Raw genomic sequence first — 19,684 nt, forward strand, 5'->3', positions numbered from 1 at the left:
AAACCCACTGACTAAATTAAGGGTGTAATGATCGTTACAAACAGCAGGGGGCGTTATGTCACTTCAAAATATCCATTGCACGAATTTAATTCATTCTCACAGTCCTTCCAGTATAAAATAAGGTTGAAATTATTAATGATTCACATTAAATAATAAAAAATTGTTCCCTACAATTTACTCTGCTATTATATTTATGTTAAGTATGATCCATAGCCTATGTTCTTCCAAACCTGCACTGCGCCCAGGCCGCTTGGGGATGCCCGTTTCTGAAGATTTTTCACTGACTCAAATGGGGGATTACCTCATTTCCATAACATCATGAGAGGACGAGGGCGTGATAGACACTTGTGATAAGTAACGCTGTACCTCACTTTTGACGTCACAGTCTGCGCCTCTCACTGGGCGACGGGCGAGTGGGTGTGTTTAACGGGGGGCTTCATTCATAAATACAAAAAGATTTTAAAGCCCAAATTCAGGAGAAGACCGGTGGAATCGTTCGCGAGCTTCCCCTCTTTCGTCTCATGGACCACGTGAATTAGAGTTCGGTGAGTTTTGGTTCGCCTGTCTTTCACACAGTTATTGTTTCCTCGATCAGCGTCTTGAATGACATCGCGCTTTATTATTGGAGGGTGATGATAGCCTGAAATGTGGAGAGAGCATCTTCAGCCAACGAGTTTCTGCTGGTCTGAGGAAGCACACAACCGATTTACTTTGCGTTTTACGGGTTATCTGTTTATTGTAAATGCTTGAACTCTTTTGTTTTGGGAGTGATATTTAAATCCATCTTGTATTTGGGTTTATCGAGCGTCTATTGATGCTCACATAACGCTGTTATGGCAAGCGGTTTAAACATTCATATATTTTAACTAACTGTGTTGTAGTCTAGTCATAACCAAAAACTGACTAGTTTTACTAGCGACAGTGATTATCTCAATTAAGCAACTTGCTATTCCAGCTTTACTAGTAGGCTAATTATTAGCTATTGTTTGTAGTAGCTGCTAGAACTAGAAAGTAGCAAAGCTGGAATAGCAGAAACAGTTTAAGTACAATAATACTTGTCTAAATAAATAACATGTGAATTCCCAATAACATAGTATCTATCTCTGTTAAAATAAATGTATAATGTAATCGATAATAAGTCGTTAAGTAGCCTACCATGAAAACGAAAAATGAATAGGATAAACAGAAGCGACAACAATACAATTATGAGTACACAGTTGTTCTCAAATAAGTACCGAATAACAATAATAATAAGTATCGAAAATATACACACACACACACACACACACACACACACACATATATATATATATATATATATATATATATATATATATATATATATATATATATATATATATATACGTGCAATTTATTACCAGTAACAATGAAATATTTACCAAAAAAAATCATGTTATCAAAAATATTTTTGTTGCTACTTGTCTACCAATGAAACGTAAAGCTTAAAAAAATAGCAGCAATAACTGATGTACTGTAATTGAAGTATCTGAATAAAGTGCACATTTAATTGAGATTTTTATATACGTTACTTCCACTGATATTACAACTGAATATTTAATAACCAATGATGAAATAGCTACACAAACCTAACTGACGATCAGTAGTGATGATAATACTTTGTAATATGTAAAATAAAGCTGCTAGTAACACAAACACATGCATTTGTATTAAAAAGTATTATTTAGCTATTGTATTTAGTAGCTGCTAGAACTAGAAAGTAGCAAAGCTGGAATAGCAAAAACCGTTTAAGTACAATAGCACTTGTCTAAATAAGTAACATATGAATTACCAATAAAATTACAATTTATCTCTGTTAAGTGTATAATGTAATTGATAATAAATCATTAAAAGTAAGTAGCCTACTATGAAAAATGAAAACGGAATAGGATAAACAGAAGCGACAATACAATTATAAGTACTCAATTAAGTACAGAATAACAATAATAATAAGTACTGTATAACAATAATAATTAGCAACGTATAAATATACATACATACATACATACATACATACATACATATATATATATATATATATATATATATATATATATATATATATATATATATATATATATATATATATATATATATATATATATATTGGATTTGTGCAATTTATTACGAGTAACAATGGAATATTTAGCAAAAAATAGCTTTATTTTATTAAATCGAAAACCATTTTGTTGCTAGTAGGCTACCAATTAAGGTGGCAAAAGTAGCAGCAATAACTGAAGTACTCTGAATCTGAATAAAGTACACATTTGATTGAGATTTTTACACGTTATTACCACTGATATTACCTCTGAATATTTAATAACCAATGATGAAATAGCTACACTAACCTAACTGACGATCAACTGACGATGAGGATAATACTTTGTATTATTCAAATAAAATAACTGCTAGCAACACAAACACAGGCATTTGTATTAAAAAGTCCAAGAAATGCTTATGAGAAGATTTTTTTTTGAACGTGCTACACCTCCGCAGAGTCTGCCAGGCATGACAGCATGGACATATGTTGCATAACATTGGTGATAGTTGGTTGTTAAATAAGACTGTAAAATATGTTAAACAAAAATAGTGTTTAGATATCTAATTTAATCCAATATATGACTTATTATTATGAGACTATTCTGATTATTTCAACAAAGTAGATTTTTTAAAGCTTAGATATAGTAAAAATAAGTGTTTTTTTACATTGAAAAATTAGGAAAATGATAAAGTAATCTAATAGAGTAGTCATTAATAGTTCAAATGGCTTGTCGCAATACTTATAATATCCAATAACACAATACATGAGGACAATATAGCTTCATACTAATGCAACAACTGAGCTTAAATGATCTCAGGAATGCACATTGCTAAAGAGCCGGAGAGGGAGAAAGCGAAAGAGAGAGAAGCTCTGAGAACAGGTAGGTGGGCAGAAGCTGCAGCAGGAGCTCAAGGCTTTGCAGTCCAAGCCGTTAAACCCGCTGCTATCTCTGCATCTCATGCACACAAACACACGCTGCCTTCAGAATATGGGGGAAAAGGCAGCGTCGCAGCATTAAAGAAACGCAGACTTCTTGGGAGGTGAGTGTGCATGAGTGTGTGAGAGCGAGAGAGGCTTTTTTTTTTGCGGTTTCAGGCAGAAAAGCTGTGGCGTTAATGGTATTAAAGAGAGCATATGCTGCCGGGCCTCAGCCAGCATGATAAACAAGGAAATGAAAAAGGTTGTCGTGGAAGAATAGGGTGACGTTTTGTCACAAAATTGCATAAGTATTTGTTTGTATTGATCACAAAATATGTTTAGGGTTTGTTGTTTAAGGTTTAAAAGGTATAAGGTGTTTGCTTCTATATTTTTATCTGAAAAGAAAACACTGGGAATACATTTAAAGGGATAGTTCGCCCAATAAAATGAACATTTTCTCATCATTTACACACCATTGACTTGTACAAAACCTGTTTGAGTTTTTTTTAATTGTGTTGAACACAAAAGATGATGTATTAAAGAATGTGGGGAAACCTGTAACCTGTTGAAGGAAAAACAAATACTTTGGAAGTCAATGGTTTGAGGATTCCTCAAAACATCTCTTCAAAACATACTCTGTTTTGGAACAAGCAAAAGCTTTATTGTCATTCCGCTACATGTGTGGAGGAACGAGGAACGAAATGTCAAGTCTCTCAGGACAACGGTGCTACATAAATGAATCATAAATACAAAGGCAACACTTGACATAAGAGCTATTAAAAAAAAACATACATGTACTGACATATACTATAAGACACTTAACTATACACATAAGACAGGCTATACAAGTATTTTTACACAAGACTGAACAATAATGTGCCGGATATTGTGCAAGAAAGGTATTAAAGCTGAATATTGTGCAAAAGAGGTGTTTAAGGTTTAATATTGTGCAAGAGTTATTTAATATTGTGGCAAGCAGTGTAACATGATTGGGGTACATTTATAGTAAACATTCTTGTCATTATTGAGTTCTTGTAAGATTGGATAAAGTGTCAGGTGCATAAGAAGAGTGTTTCTACAGGTGGTTTGTCAAGCCTACTCACCTGAATGAGTCACAATTTAAAATGCACAATGTTTCCAAGAGACATGGGAAGATGACAGATGGTTCATTTTTGGGTGATCTGTTTATTTAGTTTTTATTTATCTATTTGTTCATGCATTTATATTACAATGAATTTCCTTATAGGATATGCTTTCTCAAAATTGGTTTCCTAGAGTTTTATTTACAGTTTAAGTCAGAATTATTAGCCCCCCTGTTTATTCCCCCCCCCCCCCCCCCCAATGTCTGTTTAATGGAGGGAAGATTTTTTTCAAAACATAATAGTTTTAATAACTCATCTTTAATAACTGATTTATTATATCTTTGCCATGATGACAGTAAATAATATTTTACTAGATTTTTTCAAGACGCTTCTAAGTCACATTTAAAGACTGAACTAGGTTACCTTGGCAGGTTAGGCTAATTAGGCAAGTTATTGTATAATGATGAAAAAAATGTTTAAAATGTTTTTAAAAACTTAAAAACTGCTTTTATTCTAGCTGAAATAAAACAAATAAGACTTTCTTCAGAAGACAAAATATTATCAGACATACTGTGGAAATTTTCATGTTCTGTTAAACATAATTTGGGAAATATTTAAAAATAATAATAATTATTTAATAATTCTGACTTCAACTGTAAATTCATGGGAAGCATTTTATTCCTGGCTGTTGGAAATGTTTTGTTATCTACAGTAGTGATAAAAACAGATATCTCAAATCTTTAATATGTGAGCATAATAAAAGAAGTTTATTTTATTTGTGTTTTTGCAAATATATGCAAATTATTCAATATTATCCTTGCATATTTAAAAAAATTAACTATTATCAAACATTTTGCTGTCAGTAACGATGAAATATTTGCTTTATTTGGTTAAAAACCCCTAAAAATAAATTATATATAAAAATATTAATCAAAAGACTTTGTTGCATGTTGGCTATCATAAAATACATACAATTGTCTGGTTTTTTTTTGTGTAAAAAATAAAATGTCAAAATAAACAGAACATTTATGTAAAGTGAAAATAAAACACTTGGACTATGTTAAAATTCAAACAATTTTTTTTTATTATTAAAAACTTTCTGTCAATTGAATAAAACCTGGTTTGAATCACAGTGGCCAAATATGAAGATTTAAGATGATTGGTATTAGTGTTTTGACTACCAACGAAATATAAAATTGTCTGTTTTAAAAACTTTTGTAAAAATAAAATGTGAAAATATACATTAGAACATTTATGTAAAGTGAAAATAAAATACTTGGAATATGTTAGAATACAAACAATTTTTTTTTTTTAATAATTAAATACTTTCTGTAAAGAGGTTAAAACCTAATTTAAAATAAAAATGTGTAAAAGTGATACATTTTTTGCTCAAATCTTTTAAAACAAGGCACCGTCTAATGTGTAGGTCAAACAATTAAGCTGTATGACACTTTTTTATGTCTTTGATTAACTGACATTTATAAACTAGTAAATGTCTGATGAAACCTGTAGCTGAAATTTTGACTCTATTCATTCTTTAACTTGAGTACGTCATGTTCATTAAAAAAACAAAAACTCTCTGTTCAGGGATGCTTTCATTTTATTTTCCTTGTAAAAGTCGAATCCTTCTAAAGAGCTGTAACCGGCTTCAAAGCAGCTGCCTGACTTCCTGTAATGTCTTCCTCAGGGGGGACACTCTCTCTGGCTTGGACCATGAGCAATGACTCTGCCATATTGACAAACTCAACAGCAGAACCCCCAACCGTAAGTACTTGTGCTTTTTTCCTTCCTGTGCTGGTTACTTTCATTACGTCCATTCCCAGTGCTATCGCCAGACATGCCAATCGAAAAATATCCTGTTCTGCGTCCCTCATAATTGGATCCACCGCAACATCTAAGCAAATTAGCCCTTGCGAGAGAACTTTGAGTCAGACCGAATCCATCGCTCCGTCAGACGATGTGAAAGAGCATCAGACCCCTGAGTTACTGTCAGGAACTTCAATTACCGGCATAAGCGGCATCATTCGATTAGATTAGAATGAAGACCTTTATTCAGGAACAGCCACTAATTAAAGGACGTTCAGGGATTTTGCATCTTGAATGTAAGGTCAATGAAAAAGTTCATTCAGAAATTATTTGTTTATGTACCTTTATGCTGTTCTAAACTTGTTATAAAAAAGAGATAGTTTGAAGAGTGTTCTTGCTTCCTTCAAAAAAGATTTATAAAAGCATCAAAAATGTCAATATATTTTACTAATCATCAGAAGTGTAATGATTGCTTTGTGAGGAACAGAAATACCTGATTTGTGAATCAGTCATTCTTGAGTCAGTTCATTCAGAACTTGAGTAAATACTGACAGCAAGTACAAAGAAAATGTTGAGCGATGTTTAAATAAGAAAGTTTTGATAACTAAATTTGGGTAACTGAACTTAGTCTGGCGATTCAATCTGCTGTGACGACGCCTGATAAATCAGAAACTAAGCCAAAGGAAATGTAATAAATGAATAGGGAAATTTCTAAGCTACGTCAAGCATGACGTCACATGTTCAATTGCACATACCGGTTGCAATAAAAGACCAGTTGTAATAGCAAACATGTCGTGTTGTGTTGTAGGATGCCAAATTCGATAGTCCAAAAATAGAAAACCTAAATTTTACCATACACCACACTGCTTTTAATGCCAACTGCAGACGTTTTTGGCTAACAGCCATGGTAAGAGCTGACCTAATTAAAAATGCTTGACTCGGCAGTTCTCATTTTATATCAGGTAAGTTCTCGATATGCTGAATCATGCACATTACTCGTTTTTTGATTGCAGCAATGATTTTAGCAAAAACAGTTAAATTTGGTGAATTAAACTGCGGACACTGAATGCTTAGAATGAAATGTAAAAATGTACGTTCACATACCCTTCCACTTTGGTGCAGTTTGCTGTCAGAATGCAGTTGTTTTGCTTGTTGATGATTACCCAGACCTTGTACAGCTCCGTCCTCTTTCCTTGTTTTTGGCTAGGCAGAACCTCGGTTTTTGAATCTGGTAATCATGGAACATTATTTCTTGCACATGACCACACAGAACAACATTGTTGCCATCCAAAGACTTGTAGGCCTTTAAGTTTTCTTTTGTAGAATCACTTGGAGTTTCATAGTTGTGTATTTTAGGCTGGATGCTTGGCCATTTCGTCCTATCCAATATCCATTGGAATGTTGCTATTTATCGCAAATGAAGCTCACTTTAACGTTAATTTTGCTGAATAACTCTGCTTATTACTGGGTGACAAGCTGTTATAATACGCTGAAAGCATTAGGTAAATAACATATGTAATATGTAATCAATATAACTTATCTCTGATACAACAACAAACTCTGTACTGCATCGATTGTCATTCCCTCGCTGTAAATGCTAGCGCTCCTATAAGAGCACAGACACTCTTCTGTATATAACACTAATACTGAGACGGTTAAGGCTTTTTAGAAAGGCCAAAACAACATTTCGGATGTTTTACAATGCGGTCAGCCTGCTGGTTTGTCCATAGACACACATTTTTGTCATCACATGATCCCTTATAACATATCACATGACTTTTTTAATACATATACTGGAATTTGTTTGGTAAAAGTGTTCCCATTGCAGTTTATACATTATATTTTCTTATAGAATACAAAGTTTATCCTACTCAGTTATGCGCATATGTTTTTTATGTGCATTTTCAAAATGCGCATTTTAGGTTTTCCATCAACCGTTTTTTATGTGCATATCCAAATGCGCATAAAAATAAGTGGATGGAAACGTAGCTATATTCGTTGTTCTGTTAAAGTAAACTTCTTTGCACACTGTTTGTGTTTTGTCTGGCGCACTTGACAGCTGTCAATTTACTCTGCTGCCCCACCTCTTGCTCGCCGCTGATAAGTTGGTAAATCGAGTTTGCGCCTGTGAACACAGCGCCCCCTCTGTTCAAAAAATGTAACACGATTCGTTCAACATTTCTACCGATTTGAATCATCACACATTTTAATCGATTTTCACAGAGAATTCTTACATACTTATAAATTAATGAACTTAGGTTGCATTCAGGGATGAATTTGTTTTGTGTTCGGTGTAAACACAGTTTGTTAATGAATGACCTCATATTGCATTACACTCTGTGTCTAAACACTAAAACTGTATTAAAACTGTTTTTTACAAAACTGTTTTACTCACAGATGTTTAATTTTTACAAACTGAATTAAGTGAATGAATTAAAAATGGTTTTAGTAAGAAATTTTGTCCGACTTTAGACAAAGCAGATGCCATGTAACTGTCCTGTTTGGCAAAAAAAAGTAACTCAATTACATGAATGATAATGATCACATGTATTTGGAGTTCATTATGGACTTCCAAAACAAATAACCATAAACGATGCTAACTAAGAGATTACAACTACTGTATCGCAACGTTGTGGTGCAGTGGGTAGCACATTCGCCTCACAGCAAGAAGGTCACTGGTTTGAGCCTTGGCTGGGTCAGTTGGCATTTCTTTGTGGAGTTTGCATGTTCTGCCCATGTTCTGGTGGGTTTCCTTTGGGTGCTTTGGTTTCCCCCACAAGTCCAAAGAAATGCTGTACAGGTGAAGTGGGTATGCTAAAATTATGCCATAGTGTATGTGTGTGAATGAGTGTGTATGTGTTTCCCAGTGATGGGTTGCAGCTGGAAGGGCGTCTGCTGCATAATTGCTGTTGGCGATTCATTCTATATTAGAAATGTGTTGAAAAAATCTTCTCTTCGTTAAAACAGAAATTGGGGAAAAAACAAACAGGGGGCTAATATTTCAGAGGGAGTAATAATTCTGACTTCAACTGTATGTAAAACACATATATGTCGAATATAAATGTCAGAAACATATATGTCCCATGTATGCATTGGCTGCCGTCACTTTGAAGAAAAAAAACATACATGAAAATCATAATTCCCACCTGGCTCTCAAACAATCGCTCTGTGCAACAAACTGATCTTTATTAACAACTTTATTACCTGCTATTCACAATGCAGGTTCTGTTCATACATCATTCGTGGGCAAGTCCTTGTCCTCTCAGTAGTAAACAACCAGTGCGTCACCTCATGTTTCATTCGCAGCTGTGAATACATCATTACATTAAGACAGAAATACGTTTTGGCTGAATTATAGTATATAAATACATAAATACTCCTTCAACACTATTTGGAGGTGTCCACATTGCTGAGCAATGCATGTAAAACAAGGTAAAGGCTTCCTTTATGCTTTTCCTAAAATTAAAAATATAATTGGCTGAATCGTAGAGATGCTGGATTAAGATAATGTGGAGGGTCAAATCGAGATTAATCGTGCTGCCCTAACTTAAATAATTTTTTGTGATCAAAGTATGTTTTGTTTATATTTCAGAGCTTTATAACCTATTTAATTAATCAATTTAATGGAGTAACTTAAATTCCAAACGTACTGATTTTTAATATAATGTGTTCATAAAACCCCTACAAGTGTCTCGGCTAATCTCATTGACCATCGATTGTAGCTGTGGTTCAAGTCAGACCAGGGCCGGAGTGGGACTTTTTTTCAGCCCTGAGTTTCAAGCCTTAGACCGGCCCACCTCAGTTCACGACTGACTGTATTGAAACAAGGTCATTTCCAATTCAGATTCTATCAATTCTCAATTTCTCAATTTTCAAAGAAAAAGCTGCTTTAGAACTTCAAAATGTTTATTTTTTATATAAATATGAGAAAATTAAAGGGTAGATAAATCTCCAACACTATTCTTTAAAGAATCAAAATGTCCTTTCCTGCAATATCTGAATATATATTCTGTGTAAAATTCTTTATAGATATCTATTCCTTTGTAACGGTGGTCACACAAAAAAATAAAAATAAATTATGTACACCTACATAAGTAACCCAAACAGTATTATATGTCTTAACACTAAAAATGAAAAAAATAAAATAAATTTATTTAGGTGAGGTCGAACTCTGGTCGGTGGTGTCGCAATGCAACTTGCTGACCACTGGACAACAATGGCGCTGTTTTGCTGCTGTGTTTGGAATAAAAAATAAGTATTGCACTGTTACCTGCAAGACTCTTAACCGCAGTATTACTTTCCATTGATGGCTTAATCTTTTTCACCCCTTTTTAGATTTCTGATCAAGTTATGTTAGATTCATTAATGTAGTGAATAATCTGATTTTCATTGAGGAGGTGTAATTATTCGAATTCTTATATTCACTAAGGTGCCACTGTTTGGGGTCAGATGATAGTTATATCATCATTAATGATGCATTTTTCATGGGGCTGCGAGAAAATAAATAGAAAGTGTGGAGCTGCGGCAAAATAATGTACAAAAAGAGTGAGGCTTTGGTCAAAAAAATAAATAAATGAAAACAGTGCGACTGCTGAGAGCGCAAGCATTTAGGGACACCAGCCCTTGTAGCCAAAAAACAGACCGACCCACCGGGAATTCTCCTGGTCCGCCCGATTAGCCAATCCGGGCCTGAGTCAGACGCACCTTTCGTGTCAAAGAAGGCGGACCCCCAGAGCCACACCTTCCTATTTCCACAGACCAAATGTAATTTAAAGGTGTTTTAAAACCCAATTTTAAAATAAAATCTGAAAAATTTGCTTTGACAAGCAGTTAAAAACTCATAAAAACAATCTTAATATCCACTTTTGCTTGATTGTTTTCAAAATGACATCCAAGAATCAGTTCGTTGTTTGATTTCACTTTAAGTACACTGGGACCCAAGCTGTAGCAACGTTTTTCAGCAACAAGCTTTTACTGGACAAATTTTGCATATTTGGTTCTAACATAATTTTTGATAAAGGTAACGTGTGAAGGAAAAGTAAATAATTATTGTTTTTATGGATTATTTTGTCTATTTTGTTAATCCATGTCTTTATTTTGTTCTTATTGAGACCACCATGATGGCACTATCCAGTTTCCACGTTCTCAAAGAAAGACTTTCAACCCATTTGTAGTCGTAGGAACTTAGTTATAGGACCTAGCCACAAAACGATTCTCAAGAACAAAAATGCCCCTGGTTGCAATTTTAGTCACTAGAATGCAGGAATGACGTAAGGCAGCCGACTGTGACATCAAGTGCCGAATAACAAGTTGATTAAGAGGTGAAATCACCTATGACAACCTGTATTGCTAATCATCAAGGCTTAGAAATGAGCTCAATACCACAGACAATAGCGACAAGTAAATTAAGTGCACATTAGATTCCCAATGTATGTATTGTGGAGCTTCGTTCATTCATTCATTCAATTTCCTTTAGCTGAGTCCCTTATTTATCAAAGGTCGCCACAGCGGAATGAACCGCCAACTATTCCGACATGGTTTACACAGTAAATGCCCTACCTCGTACTTGTGAAAGTTTATAAAATGTAGAAAAAAAATACTGCACCATTTTTTTTACATGCATATGCCCAGTCGACATACACTTACATCACTATAGTTCCTATTGTGTTCCTATATAGTTTCTTGGTTAGACTACCCTGAAGTAGTAGCTAATTGACTCCCCTCAAAAGTAATTTCTTTCCTGCAAACCAGACCTAGGTACTTCTGTCAATAGTTCTAGGAACTCCAAAACTGTTCTTACCAGGGGTTGTCGCGGAAGCACTTCAGATAATTTTGGAAGGGCACTTTCTATTCAAGACTAAAAAGGGCATGTGCACTGCACAGGTTGAGCCCTATGTGTGCACGTGCCTGGTTCTTAAGTTGTGAGTGCCTCTATTAAAAAAGAAACGCTACGCAAATGTGGGCTAATGGCCTTCCGAACTCCTTCATTTGCAAATTTATAGATAAGAGGCTATAAATAAACTTCTTCGATCTTCAAGCGAACAATGGCTTTTAGTTAATTAGGGTTTCTTCTCCACCAATTGAAACATGGGATAAGGTAAGAGCTATTGTAAGGGCTCGATCAGCCTTTGTTCTTCTGCTCTTAGTTAGCATTCTTTCCATTGCACACCTTTTCGGATGCATGAATGAAGATGACAATGAAGCAGGTGGCAGGGTGAAAGGTGTTGTATGCCTTTGTGCTTTGATGTCTTTGAGGATGAAACCTTCTGTCTCTATGGTTCTTGTCTCTGTGGCTGTAGGTCTATCTTTGGTTTGGTGAAAACTGTACTTAATGTCTCAACTCAGACACAAAAGCCTCCACACCTGAAAGTCTTCGTCTCCAGAAACCAGGCTTTATGTAATGTCACTGTAGGAGCCAATTTTGAAACAAAAGCCTGTTATGCAAAAAAAAAATCTCTGGCTTATGTCTCCGGCAAACAAAACTGAAAGTCTTTCTGGTTTGAGACACAAAAAATTAGCACAGTGGAATTGGAGAAACCTATGTAATATGAAAATTGAAGTCATGCGGTTTTACTCTGAGTAGGAATGTCCATTGTGACTGGTTGGGTTTTTCTCTGGGTTTTTTTTTTTTTGCAGAATGGCACGTTGTCGTCAGAGACACAGAATGGCTACGTCCTCCTGCTGGTCCTCTTGTCCATTTTTGTCGGGGGGACACTGGTCCTGCTCTCTGTCCTTCTGATTGTCTGTCGCCGCTGTTGTGAAGGAGACAGACGTCATGCATGGTAAGACGAATCCATTGTAACTCATACATTGTCTGAATCCTCATACATATTCCTGGACAAATTTCTGTCAGCCAATCAGATTTTAGGGTTAGGGCCTTGAATAATATTGAACCTGCTTTGTATTCCTGCTTAGTTCTTGTCTGGAAAAAATGTTAGGAGGTGGGATATAATACAAATATAGGTGTATGCATAACATATACATCTACACACCGGCTACTTTATTGGGTACACCTAACTTGTTCAGGGTTGGACCTGCTTTTGCCTTCAAAACTGCCCTAATCCTTCGTCGCAAAGATTCAACAAGGTACTGGAAATATTCCTCAGAGGTTTTGGTCCATATTGACATGATAGCATTACGCAGTTGCTGCAGATTTCTGAGGTACTTGTCTATGATGCAAATCGCCCGTTCCGCCACATCCCAAAGGTGCTCTAGTGGATTGAAATCTGGTGATTGTGGAGGCCATTTGAGTACAGTGAACTCATTGTCATGTTTAAAAAGATCATCAGAAGCCATCAGAAGATGGGTATACTGTGGTCATAAAGGGATGGACTTGGTCAGCAACAATACTCAGGTAGGCCGTGGCATTGACAAGATGCTCAGTTGGTACTAATGGGCCCAAAAAACGCCAAGAAAATGTTCAAATGTTCAAAGCCACTTAAATCACCTATCTTCCCTGTTCTAATGCTCTGTTTGAGCTGCAGCAGGTCGTCTTGATCATGTCTATATGCCTAAATGCATTGAGTTGCTGCCTTGTGACTGCCATGAGTTAAACAGGTGTACCTAATAAAGTGGCAGATCAGTGTGTGCATATATATATATATATATATATATATATATATATATATATATATATATATATATATATATATATAGTAGCAATGGTATAGCTAAAATCGCAACTAAATAATTAAATAATATTGACTTATTTAGTCAATGCCAATGTCAATGTTAATGTCAATTTTATTTATATAGCTCTATTACACACAACCAAAGGTTAACCAATGTGCTGAACAATACAAATCACAAAGAACAAATATAAAATTATAGCTTAAACTAACAAATTTCACTAATAGTTATTATAGCTAAAAACAAACAATTCTCACTGATAAAATGCCAAATCAAAAAGGTAAGTTTTCAACCTAGATTTAAAAACAGACAGATATGGTATAGACCTAATACAGAGGGGCAGAGCATTCCACAAGGTAGGACCATCTACTGCTAAAGCCCGGTCACCCCTGCATTTCAACCTCGACTTTGGGATTTAAATTAGTCTCTGGTTAGATGACCGAAGAGACCGACCAGGCTGATGTTCAGTCAACAGGTCTGACAGGTAGAAAGGAGCTAGGCCATTTAGAGATTTAAAAACCAGGAGAAGAATTTTAAAAGTGACACAATAGTGCACAGGCAACCAGTGCAGAGAGCGCAAAACTGGTGTAATGTGGTCATATTTTTTGGTGCTGGTTAAAAGCCTTGCAGTAGCATTTTGAACTAGCTGTAGGCGGGATAGAGTTGTCTGACTGATGCCAAAATATAGCGCATTAGAGTAGTCCAATCTTGAAGTAATAATAGCATTAATTTTTTTTCTAAATTTTTTTTCTAGATAAAATAGGTTTGACTGTTTTTAAAAGTTGAAGCTGAAAAAAGCAGAATTTGACCACTGTGTTAATCTGTTTATCAAATCTTTAGCCATCATCAAAGATAACACACCCAATTCACCAAGATAAGCTGGTGATGTCCTAGAATAATTTGACAAGTCGAACACAATTGTTTCAGTTTTGCTCTCATAAAATCTAGAAAGTTCAAAGATAACCAGACTTTCACGTCCGACAGGCAAGACATAAGAGTCTCCAGTCCACTTGTCTCCAGTCTCATTTTTAATTTGGTTTAATTTCTATGTTAAACCATAATTAACAGCAATTACATCTAAAAAAAAATTATTCCGACAAAATAAATGAAAAGATACAAATCTTAAAAATGTACAATAATAACAAACCTAAAAAAAATTGCTTACAGAAAATACAAAAATAAAAAAAGTTTTATTCATAAAAAACTACAGAAGTATCTTGCCATTTTAAAAATATAACTGGTTATTAGCAGTAGTTTTAGCAGAGTTCATATAAGTGATGATATTTATATGAATTTATATTATAAATGATATTAGTACAATTAAACGTTTAATATTTTAATGATCTTTTTTTCAGTTTTCATTTTAATTTAAGATCAATGTTTAGTTTTATTTTGTGTTTTTGTCATTTTCCCTAGTTTGTTAACACTGATAGTACAGTCAATATGCACTTTTTTATTTGATAAATGTGTTTTTGTTTTAAACATGCAAAATGAACAGTAAATGATTAATGTTAGACTTACTTTTTTATATTTAAATACTATCATTTTTTATTTGTATTTTTATTTCCATAATATTTTTGCACTGTCAGACAGATGGTCGCACCACATGACTAAAACTGCATGAGGTTTAGATTAGGACACACTTTTTATGTTTAGATATTTGTGTTTTTATAGCTCTAACTTAAATACAACATAAGCATAATAAAACACATAAACAAATGAAAATGGTATCAATGAAATGCAAAATGAAATTTAAAACATTTTGCATATCCATTATTATGACAGGTTCCACATCTCCCACTATCAAAGCGACTTAAACCTGAGATGTGCGCACACAGAATCAGTTAAAGGGATAAAGGTATAGTTCACCCAAAGATTTTAATTCTTTCATTATTTATTCAACCTTCACTTGTTCTAAAGAAGATATTTTGAAGAATGTTGCAAACCTGTAACCATTGACATCTATATGATTTGTTTTTTTTTCTACTATGTATGTCAATGACTACAGATTTTCAGCATTCAAAAAAAATTATACATATTTTTGTAAATGATGTAGTAAATGTAAACTACGTAAATGATGACAGAATTTTTCACTACCCTTTAAATCTAAGAGCACGAGGTTTACTTGCACCAATGTGAACAGTTTGTTCACTAGTGGAATTTAAATAGGGCATTAGCATAATCTTACTAGCAGTCATTCATTACACTTGACCCTTCCACCAGCCTCCCCCATCAACATTAAACTAAAAACTATCCCTTTAAATCTAAGAGCATGAGGTTTACTTGCACACCTCACCAACGTAAACACTTCGGTCACTAGTGGAATCTGAATAGGCATCTTTGACAAAAGATCCTAGCATCAGTTGCTAGTACATCCTTCGAGACCAGGAGAAATTTTCTCCAAGACAGTCTAAACCTCATTTGCATCCGGGTCACGGCACCAATACAGTATATCACTTCCACACTCTGGGAGGCATTAAAAATGCCCCCTAACAAAGACACCAAAGACTCTAACATCAGTCATTAGCATAGTCTTACAAGCTGTCCTCCGTTACACTTGGCCCCCACCCCCTTCCCCCATCAACATTACTCCTATCCCAGCTATGGCACCAATGTAACCCCTCTAGTTGTACTCGCTTGACTGAGAAACTGTCCTTTTGAATCTAAGAGCAAGAGGTTTACTTGAAGACCTCACTAATGTAAACACTCCAGTTACAAGTGGAATCTGAATAGGCATCTTTTGCAAACGCATTCCAGCATCAGTTGCTAGTAAGTCCTTTGAGACCAGGAGAATTTTTCTCCAAACAGCCTAAACCTCATTTGCATCCGGGTCACGGCACCAATACAGTATATCACTTCCACACTCTGTGAGGGATTAAAAATGCCCCCTAACAAAGACATCGAAGACTCTAACATCAGTCATTAGCATAATCTTACAAGCTGTCCTCCGTTAGACTTGACCCCCTCCCCACCCCCTCCCCCATCAACATTACTCCTATCCCAGCCATGGCACCAATGTAACCCCTCCAGTTGTACTCGCTCGACTCTGAGAAAGATTCAAACTGGCAGTTTTAGCATTGGGAACCAAGGGCACTAGCAAGGACATAAAAAAAACGCAGCTTGTAACATCAGTTGCTAGTATCCCTCATTTTACTTGCACTTTTTACTCAGAATTCAAACTTATTTTTGAGTATGTGAGGCAGGCGGACAGCCTCTAGGGTCAGTGCAGAGCGCCTCTAGCGTCAGTAGCTAGTGTGTCTATGAAGGGCAAGGGAATGAGGTTTACCCACATTACTCATATTTACCCTCTTACAAACCTGCCTTCGTCACATTTGCAGATTGGCGCATACCATACAATTCTGACAGATGATGCATATGATTATGTTTCTCACTAAATTATACATCAAATAGAAGCAAGAGGCAGAGATTCAACTGGAATAACCTGATCCTGCCGTGAAGCCAAGGCTGCTCAGCAGTGAAAATGTTTTCTGTGCTCATTCGTCACAGGCTGGCTGTATTTCTCAGTGGCTGCTGAGAGGTGTAGAGTCTGTCTGCTCTCCAGGCAGCCTGGAGGAGTGCAGGCTCACACAAATGACGAGTATAATGAGATCTCATAGCAGCCATCAGCCACGATAAATCACTCCTGGTGCGGGAGAGAGTGCACTCTAGCCAACACCCACTAACACACACACACACAGAGACACACTCACAGTGTGCCATCGTGCTTTGTGGTTACAGGACTGGAAACTCATTTCCAATTTCTCATTACCCACAGTGCCTTATGGCGAATGAAACTGTGTATTGCCGTAATAAAGACAGTGTTGTTATTGTCGCTATCATATGGTATTTATTTAGATGCCAACGCAGGTCAATATAATAGAGAGTTATTCACAAGTGACATTTGTGGATTAAGTCTTTCAAAAACTCAATGTCACAAGATGCCATAAAATCATATTGGAAAAGGATGTCTTTGCAGGACATCTCATTTGGTTTTAATTACGTTGCAGACATTAACTGCGATTTACTACCAGTTGCCTGATTGCAGATAACATTAAAAAATCACTCAGACATTGCTACATTTTGCAAATCAGTACGAAGGAACACACTGAATTAAACATGACATTTAAATGCAGAAAGACTGAAATAGTGTTTTCTTGGTAAATGCACTCCAGTATTCTTTCTTTGCTTTGTTGCAGCTTCAAAAGAAATTTTCGATCCATCATTTGATTGGAAAAAAAATGACTGTAGTGTAGGATCACTAATCATGAATACCAAAATCAATAAATATATATTTTAGGATTTTGTTTTAGTGTTTATTAACAATTACATTATAATTTAATATATATTTGCTGCTCTAAGTATAATATAACATAATATAATAAATATAATATAATATAATATAATATAATATAATATAATATAATATAATATAATATAATATAATATAATATAATATCAATAAATATCAAATATCTAGAGATTCTAAAAATCCTTTTGTATAAGGAACTACTTTCTTCCGCCATTCATTAACATCTGCAGCTGACGTCAGAACAGCAGAAACCATTACTAGTTTACCAATGTCACTTTACAGCGAGTATTTGAATGATTCTCTAGCGTAATGTCTAAAGTGATGACAAAACAGGTGATTTTGCTTACATTTTAAGATTATAAAGCTGAACAGTATAAAATGCCATCAGTCTACAGAGATTTCCCACTATTTTTTTGTCGCAATTGGAATATCACAATAATTAACCCTGAAAAAGCCAAAGCAGCGCAAACACTACCAGATTACTGTTGTCTTTGCGATAAGGAAAAACGCTAAACACATGCAGGCATTTCTTCTTTCTTTCTTTTTACTGAACTAGATTGCAGTAATGAAAACAGGAGACACATTAGAAACAAACAGATGGGTAACTAAAAAGTAACTCAGGGTTATACAAAGAATGGCCAACACAAAATACATACATTCCTGATGTGTGTACCATCTAACACTCAATAGAATACAATTACTATGGTACAATTTAAGCACATAAAAAGAGTGAGCTCGACTTAAAATGTCACTCAACAATTTTATAATGTTTGGATCAGCCGTAGTTTAAAAAACATGCCAATCTTTTCTTCTCTAAGGACTTATTATGCTGTCTAAGTCACCATCTTGTGGATGGACAACATCAACTGTCTTTGCTCTGCTCCTATGAAAGGATAATGGATGCCAAGAAGCTGTATCTCAGAAATTATAAATAATTAAAATAGGCACTATCCTTATGAATAAACTGCATAGATCCAATCAAAACAACCACATTCTTACATAAAAAGCCTTAAAAGTACATGTATTGAGTTTATTAATCTACTGTCACTCTATGAGGGCGGAGTAATACAGAAGGGTGAGGAGGCTGTAAGAGTTTAGATATTGCAGAATATCGCACAGCTATCAGCCAATCAGATTTGAGAACCAGACAGAGCTATATAATATAATATAATATAATATAAGATAATATAATATAATATTGTAATTAAAAATAAATTTGCAAAATAGAACAAAAAGTTTTTTAAACATAATATTTACTTACGTCCATTTGTTATAATTAAAATGATCAAACCATTTTATATGAAATGTTAGGCTTCCATGCCTTTTATGGGTTTTCTTTATTATAAATGTTGTCACCATTTGGTTTGTCAACATGTTGCATGTGCTGACTGATCTTACCATAAATGCAAATTTGATTTGGTTACGTGTTTGCATTGAAGGTTCATTGTTTGCCTCAGGGCTAGCGATGACACCGAGAAAAGTAACACCACCTATATTGAAGAAGCCCAGCCGGTGCACGGTAAGATCTTTAAACTTTACATCCACAATAAAAGTCAAACTCCCAGTTATAATCCGCTTGTTAAGCCTGACACCGCACATCACATTTCCTGGATCCAGACATCTGATAGGTATGGGCCAGTAGGGGCCTTCTGCACCTAATAGTAGGCAGAGGACGCCGTTATCATGCATCCACATGATTAGTCAGCTATACTAATATAGAAGACTCCGGATTCAGATCTATTTGGATTTTATTCCACCTGCAGGATTTTATTCAAAGGTACGCACAAATCTAGCACCGCCCCGCCCCCTTCCCCCAATCATATCAAGAAACACTGATGCTTACTTTCAAAGGCTACATAAGGATATCCGTTATGACATTCA

At 35.1% G+C, this 19,684-nt stretch overlaps 1 protein-coding gene across 6 annotated transcripts in view; it reads left to right on the top strand.

Annotated features, from left to right (window-relative positions):
• The first annotated feature begins 474 nt into the window (after positions 1-474).
• The window catches only part of cbarpb (CACN subunit beta associated regulatory protein b), a 44,968-nt gene continuing 25,758 nt past the window's right edge, over positions 475-19,684 (top strand). For 2 of the 6 annotated variants that reach the window (XM_087304232.1, XM_087304236.1), the window contains exons 1-4: positions 475-545; positions 5,747-5,823; positions 12,502-12,647; positions 19,243-19,322. In XM_087304232.1, the coding sequence (XP_087160358.1) occupies positions 5,773-5,823; positions 12,502-12,647; positions 19,243-19,322 (277 nt within the window). In that variant the 5' untranslated portion in view covers positions 475-545; positions 5,747-5,772. Of the gene's footprint in view, positions 546-2,949; positions 3,100-5,733; positions 5,824-12,501; positions 12,648-19,242; positions 19,323-19,684 lie in introns of those variants that run through there. The other 4 variants (XM_087304234.1, XM_087304233.1, XM_087304235.1 and 1 more) reach the window with 4 other exon arrangements.

The sequence above is a fragment of the Danio rerio genome, chromosome 22, assembly GCF_052040795.2.
Source record: "Danio rerio strain M-AB ecotype USA chromosome 22, GRCz13ab, whole genome shotgun sequence".
Classification (NCBI taxonomy): Eukaryota; Metazoa; Chordata; class Actinopteri; order Cypriniformes; family Danionidae; genus Danio; species Danio rerio.